Consider the following 17,477-nt stretch of genomic DNA (forward strand, 5'->3'; position numbering starts at 1 on the left):
ACACGATAAAACTTTTTTTCCTTCTTCCTTTTGTTCCTTCTGCTCTGAAAGGGCAAGTGTCATGAGGGATATCTTAATAGAATGTGCCATTTCCTTGCCAGGAAAGCAACAGCTTCCTGCTGGCTGGACTAAAGAGAGCCACTGGCATTCCTTGTTCCCAGGCCAAAAAACTCTGAACTTAAATGCAACCTTTCTATTACTGGCACTTTCTCTCCCTGAGTTTCTCTCTTACACACTGTAGTTTAAAACAGTCTTACATTTTAAGCACTCAAGAATTGCTTAAGAAATGATTAAAGGATCTAAAGTTAATTTAGTAGTTAAACTTAGCAACGTTTTCTGTAAAAGAATCTCAAAATTAATAAAAATTATATGGATGGAGAACGACTCAACAGAAAGAAGGGGGTGAATTCTGAGAGTATATACATTTTATAACCCTTGTCTCAGAGTAAGATCAATCCTACAAAATATTTAGAATGTTAAGAATGCAATTTACACAGTAAAAATGATTTGTTTTCAGTGTGAAAGTATTTTTAATTTCCTTACTGCAGGTACAATGGCATCCAAGTCATCAATTTCTGTAACAGAAAAACAAAAATAATAAAAGAATAGCTTTATCCACTGTTAGGCTCAGATGAAATGAGAATCTCTATGCAAAGGCAAACCTCAGGCACAAAGGCAACATCACTAGTGCTTTCATGCACATGAAACTTTTCTCCAATAGTGGTGATGAGTGTATCACTGATTCAGACAGAGATGCTTCACAGGGCAAAAAAAAAGGGTAACAGCTACCACATACCTACAAAAGCATCCTCTGACTCTGATATTAATCTCATTAGCAGTGTGTTCTTATGAACAGATCCTACTAGTGACATTTATGATATTATGTTACTGCCTCTTTAACTACATGGGTGAGCCTACATGGTGAAATCCCCAGTAGAGGCGCTCTCTCTCATGGGCCCCCATCTAAGGACTTAGGGATTTCTTCTCTTGGAACACAGTCCTGTCCTAATTTTATGATAAAGATTTCTCATTAGTAGGATGGCTCTTAGGTCTACCTTTTAGGATGAAGCCTATCTACCTAATAAAAGGTGTGAGGTGTCTCAGAGTAAAATCTCAGATGCAATGTATTATAGAGCTTAGCCTGGTCCAGCCTACCAGATAGTTCAGGTTCTTCTCTGCCAGGTTCTTTCTGAGTTTGACTTCTCTTCCTAAGACTATCTTCTTCCAACCAGCCTAAGTTAGAATTCACCATCTGGAAGCTCCTAGCCACTAAGGAAGGTCCTTTCTCTGATTATGTAGACTCCAGCCCTACTTAAGGTAAGCCCCAGTGGCAGGTTCTCTAAATTCTCACCACTTTTTTCTAGATTATTCTGCCAGGTCACTGTTCATAAACTCATTTCCTTTACATAAAACATGATTCCTTGGATTCCATCTCTCTCCCTCCATGTTTAGCTGGATTTTGATGGTTCTTCCTTTAGCCAAAACACATGACCCATGATGTTTAAGCTCCTGACTTCAGTCAGAATTCTTATCTGAATCCACTTACCAAAATATAGGAAAGGAAAAAAATATCAGCAAATCTACAGCAGAGAATTTGGTTCACATCTTACATTGTGGTAAGGTACAAAGATCAAGTTATTCCCTGACCCGCATTCTAAAATCACACCTGTTGAATTGAAGCAAATGATCCCCCATGAACCATGCTGAGTATCATATCTGAGGGGAAGTTTCTATAGAAGGATTCTGAAATAAGTGTTGCTAGCACACCTATTAAAATGTTTATTAATGACACGAAACTCATTGTTTAAGTTAATTGCTACCCCAAAGCAAGTAAAATCATATTATTGCAGGAAACAAGGCTCTTTGAGATACAAGGCAACACATTTATACAATTCCACATCTCAAGTTAAACTTTCAAATTACACTTTCCCAAACAACAACAACAAAAAAAAACAAAAAAACACTTTCAATTTCAAATGAGCTATACGGAAAAAAAAAGAATTCATTAATAAATAAATCACTTTAACCTTTTTAAAAAAGTGATTTTTTGGCCATGCTGCGCAACTTGCGGGATTTTAGTTCCTCCGTCAGGGATTGAACCTGCGCCCTCGGCAGTGAAAGCCCAGAGTCCTAATGACCACTGGACCGCCAGGGAATTCCCTAAAAAGTGTTCTTAACCGTAAGATAAATTATTTTTATAGCCATATATAATCACACTTAAAGAGAATTGGGTCTCTATTTTGCCTATGATTCCTAAGCTAATTACATTTTTTTTCCCTTTAAGAGATGTTACTACTGACGAAGCCCTCAATCTGACCAAGAGTGTAAAATGTATCTCTTCCCTTCTATAGATTTATAAATTTATCTCCTTTCTACAGATGTTTACTTTATATTACTTCTCACCACCTGAGAAGGAAATTAATTTGTATATCTAAAAAACACAGTAAGTAGGAACTATCTTTAAAAAAAAAGAGAGAAGAAAAAGAAGAAGGAGGAAGAAGAAAAAAAAAAGACACCTTACAAGATCATAAATTCTAAGGACATTTCTCATTGCCAATGACAGAGTCAAGGTTACACTGGGCCTAGCCAGAGTAATGTCATTTCTCATTTTAAGGTCCTAAAACAAAGGCACCCCCAGCTCCTTAAAGGATATATGCTTCTCTGTTCTGCAGACTAATCCCAACCAAGTTTAACTGCAAGTTAGAAGTTTGTTTCCAGAACTGTTAGTGGTTTGCAGACACTTTCTACCACTCTGGGTAAAAACACTAATACTAATACTAAGGAGCACTGTTTCCTCAAACCCACTGACATCCTGAGACTCAAAATTTAACCACCGCCAACAAAGATCTTACCTAAGATTTCAAGTAGATCATTAGTAAATGCCTGAAATGCTGGGAAAAATTCCTCATGTTCTTCCAGTTTGTTGATAATGCTTTTAAAAAAAAATGCAGTTTACACTGAATTTCCAACTTGCATCTCATTGGACATAGAACATTTCAAAATGGAAAGAAATTGTCCTGCTAATTTAAATATAAGTTTAATGATCATTTACTGCAATCCGTCCTTTTTCAGCTCTTTGTTCATCTAGTAACACTTTTCTAAAAAAAAATTCTATTTTCAGTGTAATCATCTGTTCTAAACTTAAATCTATATAACGTTCCTAATATAGGAACTTTCTATTTAGCTTGAGGATTCTTAAGAGACCATGCTTTTATAACATTTTCTAAAAAGAATTGGCTTTTATATCCTGTATTCTATTAAACATTAAGAATAAGTATCAGTAATCAGTAAAACTGTGGGAAGGAGAAAAAGACCAATAGTGAGACATACATTCCTTTTAAAAGCATCAAGTATCAGAAAACTCAAGTGTCAGGTAAGGGTTCTTCTTGGAAAACTTGCAGAACATATGTAGCTATAAAATCTGGGGAAGGAGGGAGGAAGAGTATAGCTATAACATTTCAATATTTTAAAAAAACATTAGGTTTTATGTTGGAGATGCCTAGCTTTTTAAAAAAATCCTTAACATCTTCTCATCAAATAATACACATACTCTTAGTGATTATTTAGTGATCAGTGATTGATGGTAATGTACTAAAAACTGGACTTATATATTCTGAATTCACATGAAGTTGCTAATAAAGTTTGAATTTCTCCATATATAATTTGGGAACAAGCTTACAGCAATAATGCTGGAGTCCTGACCCACCCTATGTAAACCTATAGGCCCTAGAGTCTACTTTTATCTTGAAAATACTTGACATTCTCTCCATCCCTAAGGTGTGAGATTATTTTAGATTGTCAAGTTATTTTTAAAAATGCTATTTCAAACAGGAAAGGTAAATAACTTATGAAGTTTTGAAAGGCTTTAATTTTACCACTCCAAACATTCTGGATGATACTTTGTAACCTTTTCAAAATAAATACCTTTGGAGGTCTTCAGGTCCCAATACCTGTATAACCTGTTCATTCACATCTTCATTAACCAGCCTACACAACTTTCCAACTGTACTCACCAGCACACACAATGAGGATGAACTATCTGCAAAAGAGAAATAAAAGGATAGGATATTTTAAAAGAGAGTTTTCAAAATCATTAAATCAAACACTTTATGCTTCAGTTAGCTTTGATTTTTTAACTACTTTTTGTTGATCTATTAATAATAATTCTTAAATGGGGGGCCAAAAATGACAAAGGGTCATTACCTAGTTCTAAGAGTTCCTGGAGGTTTCTCACAGCATTGTTCACTTCTCCAAGCCTAGTATAAACTTCATTCATTCGGGGATAGACTCCAGTTAAAGAAGGCACATCAAATAATTTTTGGAAGTGAGAAACAATAGCTCGCAAAATTTGAAAGTCTGGCATATTGCTGTCCTGCCCAAAAGAGAGGAAGAAAAAGAAAGATAGTTTACATCTTAGAATTATTCCAAATCTTTAATAAAAACTTTAAAAAGAGAAATAGAGTTCTAGTAGAATATCTATATCCATATCATTATTAGTTTCTAAGATAAAGAGTACATTAAAATGTGAACATTTATGTAAGTATTAGGTAGTATTACCTTTTCCTTATTTTCCACTTCTTCTAACATGGTATCTACTATAAACAACAGATCTTCAACTTTGACACCTTCATTTTCATCCTGCTTCTTTAAATTATGCCAAGGCACCAGTCCTGCAGATAGTATTTTCAAGGACTTATACAAATCCTTTACGAAAGAAACAATATGCTATTACTGATTTTTAAAGTTTTCATAATAATGCTAATAAAATATAATTATCCAAGCAGTTTTAATATATATATTAACGATCATCATTATTTTTTTTAAAATACCATTATCAGTTTAGAAAAAGTCTGTTAAATTAGTTTTCTCCAGGCCTTACATATATATATATTGATTATCTGGAATCTGGATGTTTAAAGTAATTATATGTTATTTATTAGTAGCATATGTTATTTAAGTAATTATTTTGAATTATTGATGAATAAAAAATAAGCTTGTCCTTAATATTTTGCCTTTGATTTTTTAAATAACAGATTTACTGAGATGTAATTCACATACCATAAAATTCATCCTCTTTAAATGTGCAATTCAGTAGTTTTGACTTATTTACAGAGATGTGCAATCATCACCATTATCCAACTCTAGAACATTTTCATCACTCCAAAAAGAAACCCTCCCTCCCTCCCTCCCACCCTCCCTATCCCACCCCTCTAGGTGGTCACAAAGCACCGAGCTGATCTCCCTGTGCCATGCGGTTGCTTGTATATGTATAACTGATTCACTTTGTTATAAAGCAGAAACTAACACACCATTGTAAAGCTATTATACTCCAATAAAGATGTTAAAAAAAAAATAAAAAGAAACCCTTGTACCCACTTACAGTCATTCCCCGTTCTCTCCTGCTCCCAGCCCTTGGGTAACTACTAATCTACTTTCTGTTTCTATGGATTTGCCTATTCTGAGCATTTCATTAAAAAAAATGGAATCATACAATAAGCGGCCTTTTGTGACAGGCTTCTTTCACTTAGGATATTTTCAAGATTCATCCATGTTATAGTATGTATCTCCAGGAAAGTTTTTAATTCGAAAGGATGCCTAAAGTAATTCAACTTGATTTTCATGACAGCCTACTTAGTTTTCCTGGCCTAGATATGTTGTCCTAATCTATTTAAAACTGTGCACAAGAGGCCGGGCTCCTGGAAGTTTAGAAGTCTAAGACTGGTCAATCAATAAACAAATATTTACTGAGCATCTACTATGTGCATGGCACAGTGCTTGGCCCTTTAGAACAATGCCATCCAAAAGGAATGTAATGTGTGTCACAGTAATATTGTCTAGTAGCCACATTTAAAAAAGTAAAAAGAAATAGGTGACAATTTTAATAATATATTTAACCCAATATATCCAAAATATTATCATTTAACAGATAATCAATATTTTAACTATTTTTCTCCATAATAAGTCTTCTAAATCTGGTGTGTAATTTTATACTTGCAGCACATCTCAGTTGGGACTAGTCACATTTCAAGTGATCAAAAGCTACATGTGGCTTAGTGGTTATTGTATTAGACAGTGCAACTCTAGAATACAGAAAGAAATACAGGAAATTCTACTTTTCTCAACTTCTTATTTTAGTCCTCCACTTATTTAACACTCTCCAATTAGTACCCAGACCTCACATATTAATATCTTTAATTTTTCATTTGGTAAGAAGGCAGTTATCTATTTTAGCAATTCAAGGCAACACACTCAGTGCCAAATAAATGTATTAAACAGTAAGCGCCACCAGAATTTGAAAAAAAAGTCAGGAAGTCAGAGCATAACAATACTTTCATTAACCAACATTTTTCATCAGTAAGGTGCAATTATAAAGAAAAAGTCTATGGTAAAAGCACACCAAATATAAAACTTTGCTTGAGAATAAAAGTATATAAAGCCCATGGACTCCTACAGATTTGCAAAGCCTGTAAAGAATATTCAACCCCTTACCTTTAAGGAAGCCAGTTGATCTGCCCACATTTCTATTATAGGAACAAGATGCTCAAATTCACAATCTTGAACAAGATCTCTATTAAAATGTTGGGCTCCTCCTTTGCTCTGTTTATAAATTATTACTGGAGCTCTTGGATTGTGAATAATTGAATTGATGCTCCTTAATACCTTTAAAAAAGACAGTGTTTTTAGTTGAAATGTTTATCACAGTCCTATCAAAGTGATATATGTTAAAGGAGTGCTTTACATATCAATGTAACATCATTACCGAGTTAGAGATTCATTGGACAGGATTCACCAAAACAAGTGTCTTTCAAAGGACTGTACAGAACAAGTGAGTGAAAAATGCTGTGTTATTTTTCTTTTCTTCCCATAGAAAGCTACAGGTCTCCTGAGAATTTGATTTCCGATGCTTATTAACAAACAGTTTTGTTGTTGCTGTTGTTTGGTTTAGTACATGCATTTCAATGTTTTGCTTCTATTATACTTAAACTCTACTTTGAATTCCATTTTAATGGAAAAAAATAATTAATTCCCCTTCATTAAATTATTAATGAGCACAGGAACATAGTCCTTCTTCTCCCTCTGCCTCACACCAAAGCTTAAGGAGGGCAGCAGAACTCCTAAGAGAGATCAGGGAGCTGATATTAGCTGAGTGCCAGAAGGTCATAGCACAATTCCATTCCATGAGGGTGGTAGTGAACCAAGCGGGATTACATACATGTCTAGCAGTATGTATCCATACCTTGTAGTAGACTGTTAGCAAAAATTACTGCAATTATTACTCTTCCTTATACCCTCTCCCCTTGGCAGTATGACACTGCAGGTTCTCCCATCAAGAGGTAGAGTATTTTCTACTCCTTGAATCTGGGGTAATCTTGGGCCTTGCTTTGGCATACAGAAAAGGAAGTAATGGTGTGCCAGCTTGAAGCCCAAGACTCAAGGGGCCTTGATTATTTCTGCTCTCTCCCATTGAGCTCTGCTGCCATGTGGACCAGCCCAGGCTAGATGGTGAATGATGAAAGACACATAACCCAGTCAACCCAATCACTCTAATACAACTCCGGAGCCACTTAGCTGACTTGTACCAGATTGCAGATGCATGAGGGAGCCCAGCTGCAATCAACAGAACTGCCCAGCTCTCCAAGCACCATAATATTAAAGGGGTGTTATTTTAAGTCACTAAGTTTTAGAAAGGTTTGTTACACAGCAAAAATAAACTGATACGTATATAAAGACAAAGATAGAATAGAGCAAGAAGAGGAGGCAGCAACAAGAGAAGCCTGCCCTTTTACATGGTGGTAAGAATATACCCTGTGACCAAGTGGACACTTTGGAAGACAGTCAAGCTTTGCTTTCATGGAAAAAAAAAAAAACTACCTATAGCTGGAGGACCCTAAGGGAGTGTCACTTGAACAAGAGGAGGAGAGGGATTCATAAGAGGTCAGCTGGAAAATGCATTGCCCACAGAATGAATGGTACATTGCCAAGGTCCCTAGTTGGCGGGGAGGAAATAACTGCACGTACACACACACACACACACACACACACACACACACACACACATTCCGTGATTGAGAAAAACAGGCAGTATTTGGTCATTAGCCACACAAAGGGTACCAGTGCTAGATTATACCAGCACCAGTCGAGAAAGATTCTACCCTTTTGCTTTGTGTTCTCACTCAACATTCACCCTCACTGACAACCTGGAAGAAGCTAGATACAGCAGAGGACTAGGAGCGGAGGGGAGCAATGAGAATAAAGAAACAGATCGCACCCGCTTGCCACACTGCTTATTTGGAGAAGTACAGGTCAGACATGAGATAAAGTAAGCATAAGGTAGAAGCCTTGAACTGGATGAGAGATTGAAGGGTTTTTTGTTTTGTTTTGTTTTTTTATAAATTTATTTATTTATTTTTGGCTGTGTTGGGTCTTCGTTTCTGTGCGAGGGCTTTCTCTAGTTGCGGCGAGCGGGGGCCTCTCTTCATCGCGGTGCACAGGCCTCTCACTATCGCGGCCTCTCTTGTTGCAGAGCACAGGCTCCAGACGCGCAGGCTCAGTAGTTGTGGCTCATGGGCCTAGTTGCTCTGCGACATGTGGAATCTTCCCAGACCAGGGCTCGAACCCGTGTCCCCTGCATTGGCAGGCGGATTCTCAACCGCTGCACCACCAGGGAAGCCCGAGATTTAAGTTTTGACTGAGATTTGAATGACTTTTTCTCCCAATTTTTCAACAAGGAAATTTTGAAACATACAGAAAATAAAAAGAATATAAACAATAAATACTATATTATATAGTCAGGGTTCACCAGAAACAGAACCAATAGGATGTGTATGTGTGTGTGCAAATGTCTGTGTATTTATTTATTATTAGGAATTGGCTCACACAATTACAGGGGCTGACAAGTCCTGAGATCTGCAGTTAGCAATGCTGGACACCCAGAAGAGCCAATGGCATAGTTCTAGTCTGAATTCCCTCAAGCCTGAGACCAAGGAAGAGCCAATGTTTCAGTTCAACATTTGAAAGCAGGAAAAAAAATTGATGTCCCAGCTCAAAGGCAGTCAGGCAGGCAGAAAGTTCCTTCTTCCTCAGCCTTTTTGGTCTACTGAGGCCTTCAACTGATTTGATGAGACCCAGCCACCATGAGGAGAGCAATCTGCTTTACCCAGTCTACCATTACAAATGTTACTCTCATCCAGAACTACTCTCACAGACACACCCAGAACAATGTTTGACCAAATTATCTGGGCACCCTCTGGCCTAGTCAAGTTGACACATAAAATTAACCATCACAAGTCCACCCCTTGTCAACTTGGCACCCATACACTTTGCCTTAAACCGTATTTAATCTCCAAATAAAGACAATAACAAGATCATGGATCACCTAACATGATACAACGGTGCTGTGTACAACCAAAAATGTCCTAACCCCTTTGCCAGAAGAGGAGGTAAAGTCCTAACGTGAGGATTACTCTTCTCCTTGATACCCTGTAACTTAAAAACTATGATATAAAAATAACAATACTCAAGTATGATGACATAAAGTCATTATATGATAAGAGAATAAGAGCAGGAAAAAAACAGATATTTGCCATATATATATATATATGTATTTACAAATATATACATACACACATACACCCATGTGAACATATTCATAACCAAATAAGGAGGAAATACACATGACAATTATAATCCTCATTTCTATAAGTCATCATATGGTCACAACTGGTATTTATCACTACTTTCTTCCATTACCTTTTTTTTTATTATGTTTGCCTTCAGCAAGCACCTCAGCTGGTCCTGGTTCTTTACTTGCTGGGGTAATCCAAATCTTCATTCCTGAAGGGTCTGGGCCATTAGTAGTTCTGCCTAGACCAGGTTGTTGGAGTTTTCCATTGACCTTTACCACAAGGCATGGCAATATTAAGAGATGCCCTAAGGGATGTCCTGTATTCTAGACATTCTCTTCCTTTCCTTCCTTGTGGAGTGGTAGTACACTGCTCAAAGTTCTGCCCAGTGGGAGGATTTCCCTTCACTACTTTCCTTCAGGGATGTCCCAGACAGAAGCTGTAGTGCTGCAGTTGTCTACTTTAATGTGGTCCCTACAGATCATGCAGAGCCACCTGTAAATCAGGCCTAAGTCTCCCTTTCTTATGTCAATTGATCATAGGGAACTCCCCATGAGGCCACAGGTGCAGGCTGAGGGAGAGAAGGTAGTGCAGCAAGAGTGGGAAACCACAGGCATTTGGCCACTGCTTCATGTAATTTATTGTGCCTTCAGGGCCTGCTTGGGCCCAATTTCATATGTACCACCTTCATTTGATGACAGAGTGCTGCTCTGCTCACCCAATTTTATGGCTTGGTGGGTCAGATGACACCCAGCTCATGACGGGTAATTCAGGTCACATGGTAACTTTGTGGCCCACCGTTAAGCCTTTTACTCAGGCCCCGTAGCAGGCCAAGAGTTATTACTTAAAAGGAAAGTAGTTAGTTGCAGAGGATGAAAGGATTTTTCTCCCAAATCCTAAGGGCCTGACTTATGATTCACCTACAGGGGCCACCAAAGGCTCCAAGCAGCATCCCTACCTGCCATGACAGTCTAAGCCCCATCAGATCTGCTGGATCCTGTGGCCCGAATGGCAGAGCAGCTTGCACCGCAGCCTGGACCGATGCAGAGCCTTCCCTTGTTCTGGGCCCCACTCAAAACTACTGCCTTTTCAGATCACTCAGTAAATGGGTTGGAGTAACACATCACATGAGGAATATGTTACCTCCAAAATCCAAAGAGGTCTACAAGGTGTTGTGCCAGGTTTTTGGTTGTAAGAGGGGCCAGAGCAATAACTTATCCTTTACCTTAAAGGGAGATCTTGACATGCCCACACCACTTGAGCCCTAGAAGTTTCACTGAAGTAGAAGGCCCCTGAATTTTTGTTAGATTTATTTCCCACCCTTTAACATGCAAATGTCTTACCAAGAAGTTGCTACTTCTTGCTCAGTAGGTCCAATCAGCATAACGTCATCAATGTAATTGGCCAGTGTGATATCTTATAGAAGGGAAAGATGATCAAGATCCTTCCTTGTCAACTAAATTATGATATAGGGCTGGAGAGCTGATATACCCCTAAGGCATGACAGTGAAGGTATATTATTGGCTTTGCCAGTTTAAGCAAACCACTAGTGGTGGTCCTCATTGACAGGTATGGAGAAAAAAGAGTTTCTCATCTCATTTAGAAACATTCTCAGAAAAACCCAGAATAACGTTTGACCAAATATCTGGGCACCCTGTGGCCCAGTCAAGTTGATACATAAAATGAACCATCACAAACACCCATGTAATCACTACCTAGATTCAATAATTGTTAACATTTTGCCATATTTGCTCACTCTATATTTTGAGCTGAACCATTTGAAGAAACTGCAGACATGATAACACTTCACTCTCATACATACTTAAGCATGCATCTCTTAAAAGTAGGCATGTTCTTCTACAAAATCATGTCATTATTATAAATAAGAAAATTAACAATAATTTCCCCCACACACACCTACAGTCAGTATTTGACAAAGAAGGCAAAATATACAATGGACGAAAAAATGTCTCTTCAGCAAGTGGTGCTGGGAAAGCTGGACAGCTGCATGTAAATCAATGAAGTTAGAACACTCCATCACACCAGAAACAAAAAATAAACTCAAAATGGCTTAAAGACTTAAATATAAGACAGGACACCATAAGACTCCTAAAAGAGAACATAGGCAAAACATTCTCTGACATAAATTGTAGCAATGTTTTCTTAGGTCAGTCTCCCAAGGCAATAGAAATAAAAGCAAAAATAAACAAATGGGACCTAATCAACTTTTAAGATTTTGCACAGCAAAAGAAACCATAAACAAAATGAACAGACAGCCTATGTACTGAGGGAAAATATTTGCAAATGATGCGACTGACAAGGGCTTAATTTCCAAAATACACAAACAGCTCATACAACTGAATAACAAAAAAGCAAACAACCCAATCAAAAAATGGGCAGAAGACCTAAATAGACATTTCTCCAAAGACATATAGATGGCCAATAGGCACATGAAAAGATGCTCAACACTGCTAATTATTAGAGAAATGCAAATCAACACTACAATGAGTGCTCGTTTCGGCAGCACATATACTAAAATTGGAACGGCACAGAGAAGATTAGCATGGACCCTGTGCAAGGATGACAAGCAAATTCGTGAAGCGTTCCATATTTTTTTGTTATAAAGCAGAAACTAACACACCATTGTAAAGCAATTATACTCCAATAAAGATGTTAAAAAAAAAAAAACTACAATGAGGTACCACCTCATGCTGGTCAGAATGGCCATCATTAAAATCTACAAATAACAAATGTTGGAGAGGGTATGGAGGAAAGGGAACCTTCCTACACTGTTGGTGGGAATGTAAGGTGGTGCAGCCACTGTGGAAAACAGTATGGAGGTTCCACAGAAAACTAAAAATAGAGTTACCATATGATCCAGCAATCCCACTCTTGGGCATATATCCAGAGAAAACTATAATTCAAAAAGACACATGCACCCCAATATTCACAGCAGCACTATTTACAACAGCCAAGACATGGAAACAACCTAAATGTCCATCGACAGATGAATGGATAAAGAAGATGTGGTACATATATATACACAATGGAATACTACTCAGCCATAAAAAAAGAATGAAATAATGCCATTTGCAGCAACATGGATGGACCTGGAGATGATCATACTAAGTGAAGTAAGTCAGACAGAAAAGACAAATATCATATGATATCACTTATATGTGGAAGCTAAAATATGATATAAATAAATGTGTTTACAAAACAGAAACAGACTCACAGACATACAAAACAAACTTATGGTTATCAAAGGGGAAAGTTGGGGGAGGGATAAATAAGGAGTTTCAGATTAGCAGATACAAACTACTACATATAAAATCGGTAAACAACAAGGCTGTACCATATAGTACAGGGAACTATACTCAATATCTTGAAATAACCTATAATGAAAAAGAATATATATGGATATATACATAACTGAATAACTTTGTGGTACACCAGAAACTTAACGCATTATAATCAACTAGACTTCAAGAAAAAAATAATAAAAATAAAATAAAAACCCAATGATTCCCTAACATCATCAATGCTTGGACTGAAGTTTAAATATACTGATATGTATAATATGTGACTATAACTCCCGTGCCAAAAGCTATGAGTTCTAATTTATATATTATTCAAGGACAGGAAAGGGAGACTCAAAACATCCACCTTAAAGAGAGAAGAGTTGGGGCTTCCCTGATGGCACAGTGGTTGAGAATCTGCCTGCCGATGCAGGGGACACAGGGTTCGATCCCTGGTCCAGGAAGATCCCACGTGCCGTGGAGCAACTAAGCCCGTACACCACAACTACTGAGCCGGTGCTCTAGAGCCCATGAGCCACAACTACTGAGCCCACATGTCACAACTACTGAAGCCTGCATGCCTAGAGCCTGTGCTCTGCAACAAAGAGAAGGCATCACAATGAGAAGCTTGCGCACCGCAATGAAGAGTAGCCCCCGCTCGCCACAACTACAGAAAGCCCGCGTGTAACAACGAAGACCCAACGGAGCCAAAAATAAATTAATAAATCAAAAAAATACTTCTAAAACAAAAAGAGAGAAGAGTAAAGCCATTTCCTTTGTTTCCACCATCAAGCCCAGGCTATTTGATAAATAAAAATAAAAATAAATAAAAAACCAATAATTCCCTAATATCAGGGAATTATAAAGACAACATACCATTTTCATACTGAATTTTTGTCCCTACTCATACTTGAAGCTACAACTCACAGGTCTCCTGGTAATATGACTTGAGATGTTTATTTTGGAGCTTTTTAATTTTTTATTTATTTTTTAGTTCAAGAGAGTGTACTCAACATTTCACTTCTATTTAAACACATTCCACGGTTTCCCTGGTGGCGCAGTGGTTAAGAAGCCACCTGCCAATGCAGGGGACACGGGTTCGAGCCCTGGTCCGGGAAGATCCCACGTGCCACAGAGCAACTAAGCCTGCGCACCACAACTACTGAGCCCACGCTCCACATTTACTGAAGCCCATGCGCCTAGAGCCCATGCTCTGCAACAAGAGAAGCCACCGCAATGAGAACCCCGTGCACCGCAACGAAGAATAGCCCCCACTCGCCACAACTAGAGAAAGCCTGAGCACAGCAACAAAGACCCAACACAGCCAAAAAAAAAAAAATTAAAAAAAAAAGACCCTAAACACATCCCTTTAATGGAAAAATTAATTAATTCCCCTCCATGGAATTATTATTGACAACAAAGTATATTCTTCTTCTTCTATTTTGGCGGGGGGTGAAGTATTAAAGGATAGCTTTATTACTTTGCCAGGCAAAGGGGGACACACTGGACTTCTGCCTCAAAAACCTGTGTCCTAATCCAAGAGGATTTTTTCTTTCTAATCTTTTTTTTTTTAACATCGTTATTGGAGTATAATTGCTTTACAATGGTGTGTTTCTGCTGTATAACAAAGTGAATCAGCTGTACATATAAATATATCCCCATACCTCCTCCCTCTTGCATCTCCCCTCCCACCCTCCCTATCTCACCCCTGTAGGTGGTCACAAAGCACCGAGCTGATCTCCCTGTGCTATGCAGCTGCTTCCCACTAGCTATCTATTTTACATTTGGTAGTGTATATACGTCAATGCTACTCTCTCACTTAGTCCCAGCTTACCCCTCCCCCTCCCCGTGTCCTCAAGTCCATTCTCTATGTCTCCGTCTTTATTCCTGTCCTGTCCCTAGGTTCATGAGAACCATTTTTTTTAGATTTCATATATATATGTTAGCATACGGTATTTATTTTTCTCTTTCTGACTTACTTCACTCTGTATGACAGACAGACTCTAGGTCCATCCACCTCACTACAAATAACTCAATTTCGTTTCTTTTTATGGCTGAATAATATTCCATTGTATATATGTGCCACATCTTCTTTATCCATTCATCTGTTGATGGACACTTACGTTGCTTACATGTCCTGGCAACTGTAACATGTGCTTCAATGAACATTGTGATACGTGCCTCTTTTTGAATTATGGTTTTCTCAGGGTATATGCCCAGTAGTGGGATTGCTGGGTCATATGGTAGTTCTATTTTTAGTTTTTTGAGGAACCTCCATACTGTTCTCCATAGTGGCTGTATCAATTTACATTCCCACCAACAGTGCAAGAGGGTTCCCTTTTCTCCACACCATCTCCAGCATTTATTGTTTGTAGGCTTTTTGATGATGGCCATTCTGACTGGTGTGAGGTGATAGCTCACTGTGGTTTTGATTTGCCTTTCTCTAATGATTAGTGATGTTGAGCATCCTTTCATGTGTTTGTTGGCAATCTGTATATCTTCTTTGGAGAAATGTCTATTTAGGTCTTCTGCCCATTTTTGGATTCGGTTGTTTTTTTGATATTGAGCTGCATGAGCTGCTTGTATATTTTGGAGATTAATCCTTTGTCAGTTGCTTCGTTTGCAAATATTTTCTCCCATTCTGAGGGTTGTCTTTTCGTCTTGTTTACAGTTTCCTTTGCTGAGCAAAAGCTTTTAAGTTTCATTAGGTCCCATTTGTTTATTTTTCTTTTTATTTCCATTTCTCTAGGAGGTGGGTCAAAAAGGATCTTGCTCTGATTTATCTCATAGAGTGGTTGGCCAATGTTTTCCTCTAAGAGTTTTATAGTGTCTGGCCTTACATTTAGGTCTTTAATCCATTTTCAGTTTATATTTGTGTACGGTGTTAGGAAGTGTTCTAATTTCATTCTTTTACATGTAGCTGTCCAGTTTTCCCAGCACCACTTATCGAAGAGGCTGTCTTTTCTCCATTGTATATTCTTGCCTCCTTTATCAAACATAAGGTGAGCATATGTGCACGGGTTTATCTCTGGGCTTTCTATCCTGTTCCATTGATCTGTATTTCTGTTTTTGTGCCAGTACCATAGTGTCTTGATTACTGTCGCTTTGTAATATAGTCTAAAGTCAGGGAGCCTGATTCCTCCAGCTCCGTTTTTCTTTCTCAAGATTGCTTTGGGGGACTTCCCTGCTGACACAGTGGTTAAGAATCGGCCTGCCAATGCAGGGGACACGGGTTCGAGCCCTGGTGAGGGAAGATCCCACATGCCACGGAGCAACTAAGCCCGTGCTCCAAAACTACTGAGCCTGCGCTCTAGCACCCACGAACCACAACTACTGAGCCCATGTGCCACAACTACTGAAGCCACGTTGCACAACTTCTGAAGCCCGTGCACCTAGAGCCCGTGCTCCACAACAAGAGAAGCCACTGCAATGAGAAGCCCACGCACCACAACAAAGAGTAGCCCTCGCTCATCACCACAACTAGAGGAAGACCGCACCCAGCAATGAAGACTCAACACAGCCATAAATAAATAAATAAATAAATAAATAAATAAATAAATAATTTTATAAAAAAGAAAAAAAAGGATTGCTTTGGCTACTCGGGGTCTTTTGTGTTTCCACACAAACTAAAATTTTTTGTTCTAGTTCTGTGAAAAATGCCATTGGTAGTTTGATAGGGACTGCACTGAATCTGCAGATTGCTTTGGGTAGTATAGTCATTTTCACAATATTGATTCTTCCAATCCAAGAACATGGTATATCTCTCCATCTGTTTGTATCATCTTTAGTTTCTTTCATCAGTGTCTTATAGTTTTCTGCATACAGGTCTTTTGTCTCCTTAAGTAGGTTTATTCCTAGGTATTTTATTCTTTTTGTTGCAGTGGTAAATGGGAGTGTTTCCTTATTTTCTCCTTCAGATTTTTTGTCGTTAGTTTATAGGAATGCAACAGATTTCTGTGCATTAATTTTGTATCCTGCTACTTTACCAAATTCATTGATAGCTCTAGTAGTTTTCTGGTAGCATCTTTAGGATTCTCTATGTATAGCATGTCATCTGCAAACAGTGACAGTTTTACTTCTTTTCCGATTTGGATTCCTTTTATTTCTTTTTCTTCTCTGACTGCCATAGCTAAAACTGCCAAAACTAAGTTGAATAATAGTGGTGAGAGTGGGCAACCTTGTCTTGTTCCTGATCTTAGAGGAAATGGTTTCACTTTCTCACCACTGAGAACGTTGGCTGTGGGTTTGTCATATATGGCCTTTATTATGCTGAGGTAGGTTCCCTCTATGCCCACTTTCTGGAGAGTTTTTATCATAAATGGGTGTTGAATTTTGTCAAAAGCTTTTTCTGCATCTATTGAGATTATCATATGGTTTTTATCCTTCAATTTGTTAATATGGTGTATCACATTGATTGATTTGCATATATTGAAGAATCCTTGCATCCTGGGATAAACCCCACTTGATCATGGTGTATGATCCTTTTAATGTGCTGTTGGATTCTGTTTGCTAGTATTCTGTTGAGGATTTTTGTATCTATGTTCATCAGTGATAC

At 38.1% G+C, this 17,477-nt stretch overlaps 1 protein-coding gene and 1 non-coding gene across 2 annotated transcripts in view; one reads left to right on the forward strand and one right to left on the reverse strand.

Annotated features, from left to right (window-relative positions):
* Positions 1 to 510: 510 nt before the first annotated feature.
* The window catches only part of CEP70 (centrosomal protein 70), a 77,819-nt gene continuing 60,852 nt past the window's right edge, over positions 511 to 17,477 (reverse strand). The window contains 6 exon segments of the mRNA XM_036850795.1: positions 511 to 575; positions 2,853 to 2,932; positions 3,925 to 4,039; positions 4,204 to 4,372; positions 4,558 to 4,704; positions 6,490 to 6,660. Of these exon segments, the coding sequence (XP_036706690.1) occupies positions 514 to 575; positions 2,853 to 2,932; positions 3,925 to 4,039; positions 4,204 to 4,372; positions 4,558 to 4,704; positions 6,490 to 6,660 (744 nt within the window). The 3' untranslated portion in view covers positions 511 to 513.
* Positions 12,132 to 12,238, forward strand: LOC118895088. Its single transcript, XR_005019861.1, has one exon. It is a non-coding gene; the product is annotated as a U6 spliceosomal RNA (small nuclear RNA).

The sequence above is a fragment of the Balaenoptera musculus genome, chromosome 4 (assembly GCF_009873245.2).
Source record: "Balaenoptera musculus isolate JJ_BM4_2016_0621 chromosome 4, mBalMus1.pri.v3, whole genome shotgun sequence".
Taxonomy (NCBI): domain Eukaryota; kingdom Metazoa; phylum Chordata; class Mammalia; order Artiodactyla; family Balaenopteridae; genus Balaenoptera; species Balaenoptera musculus.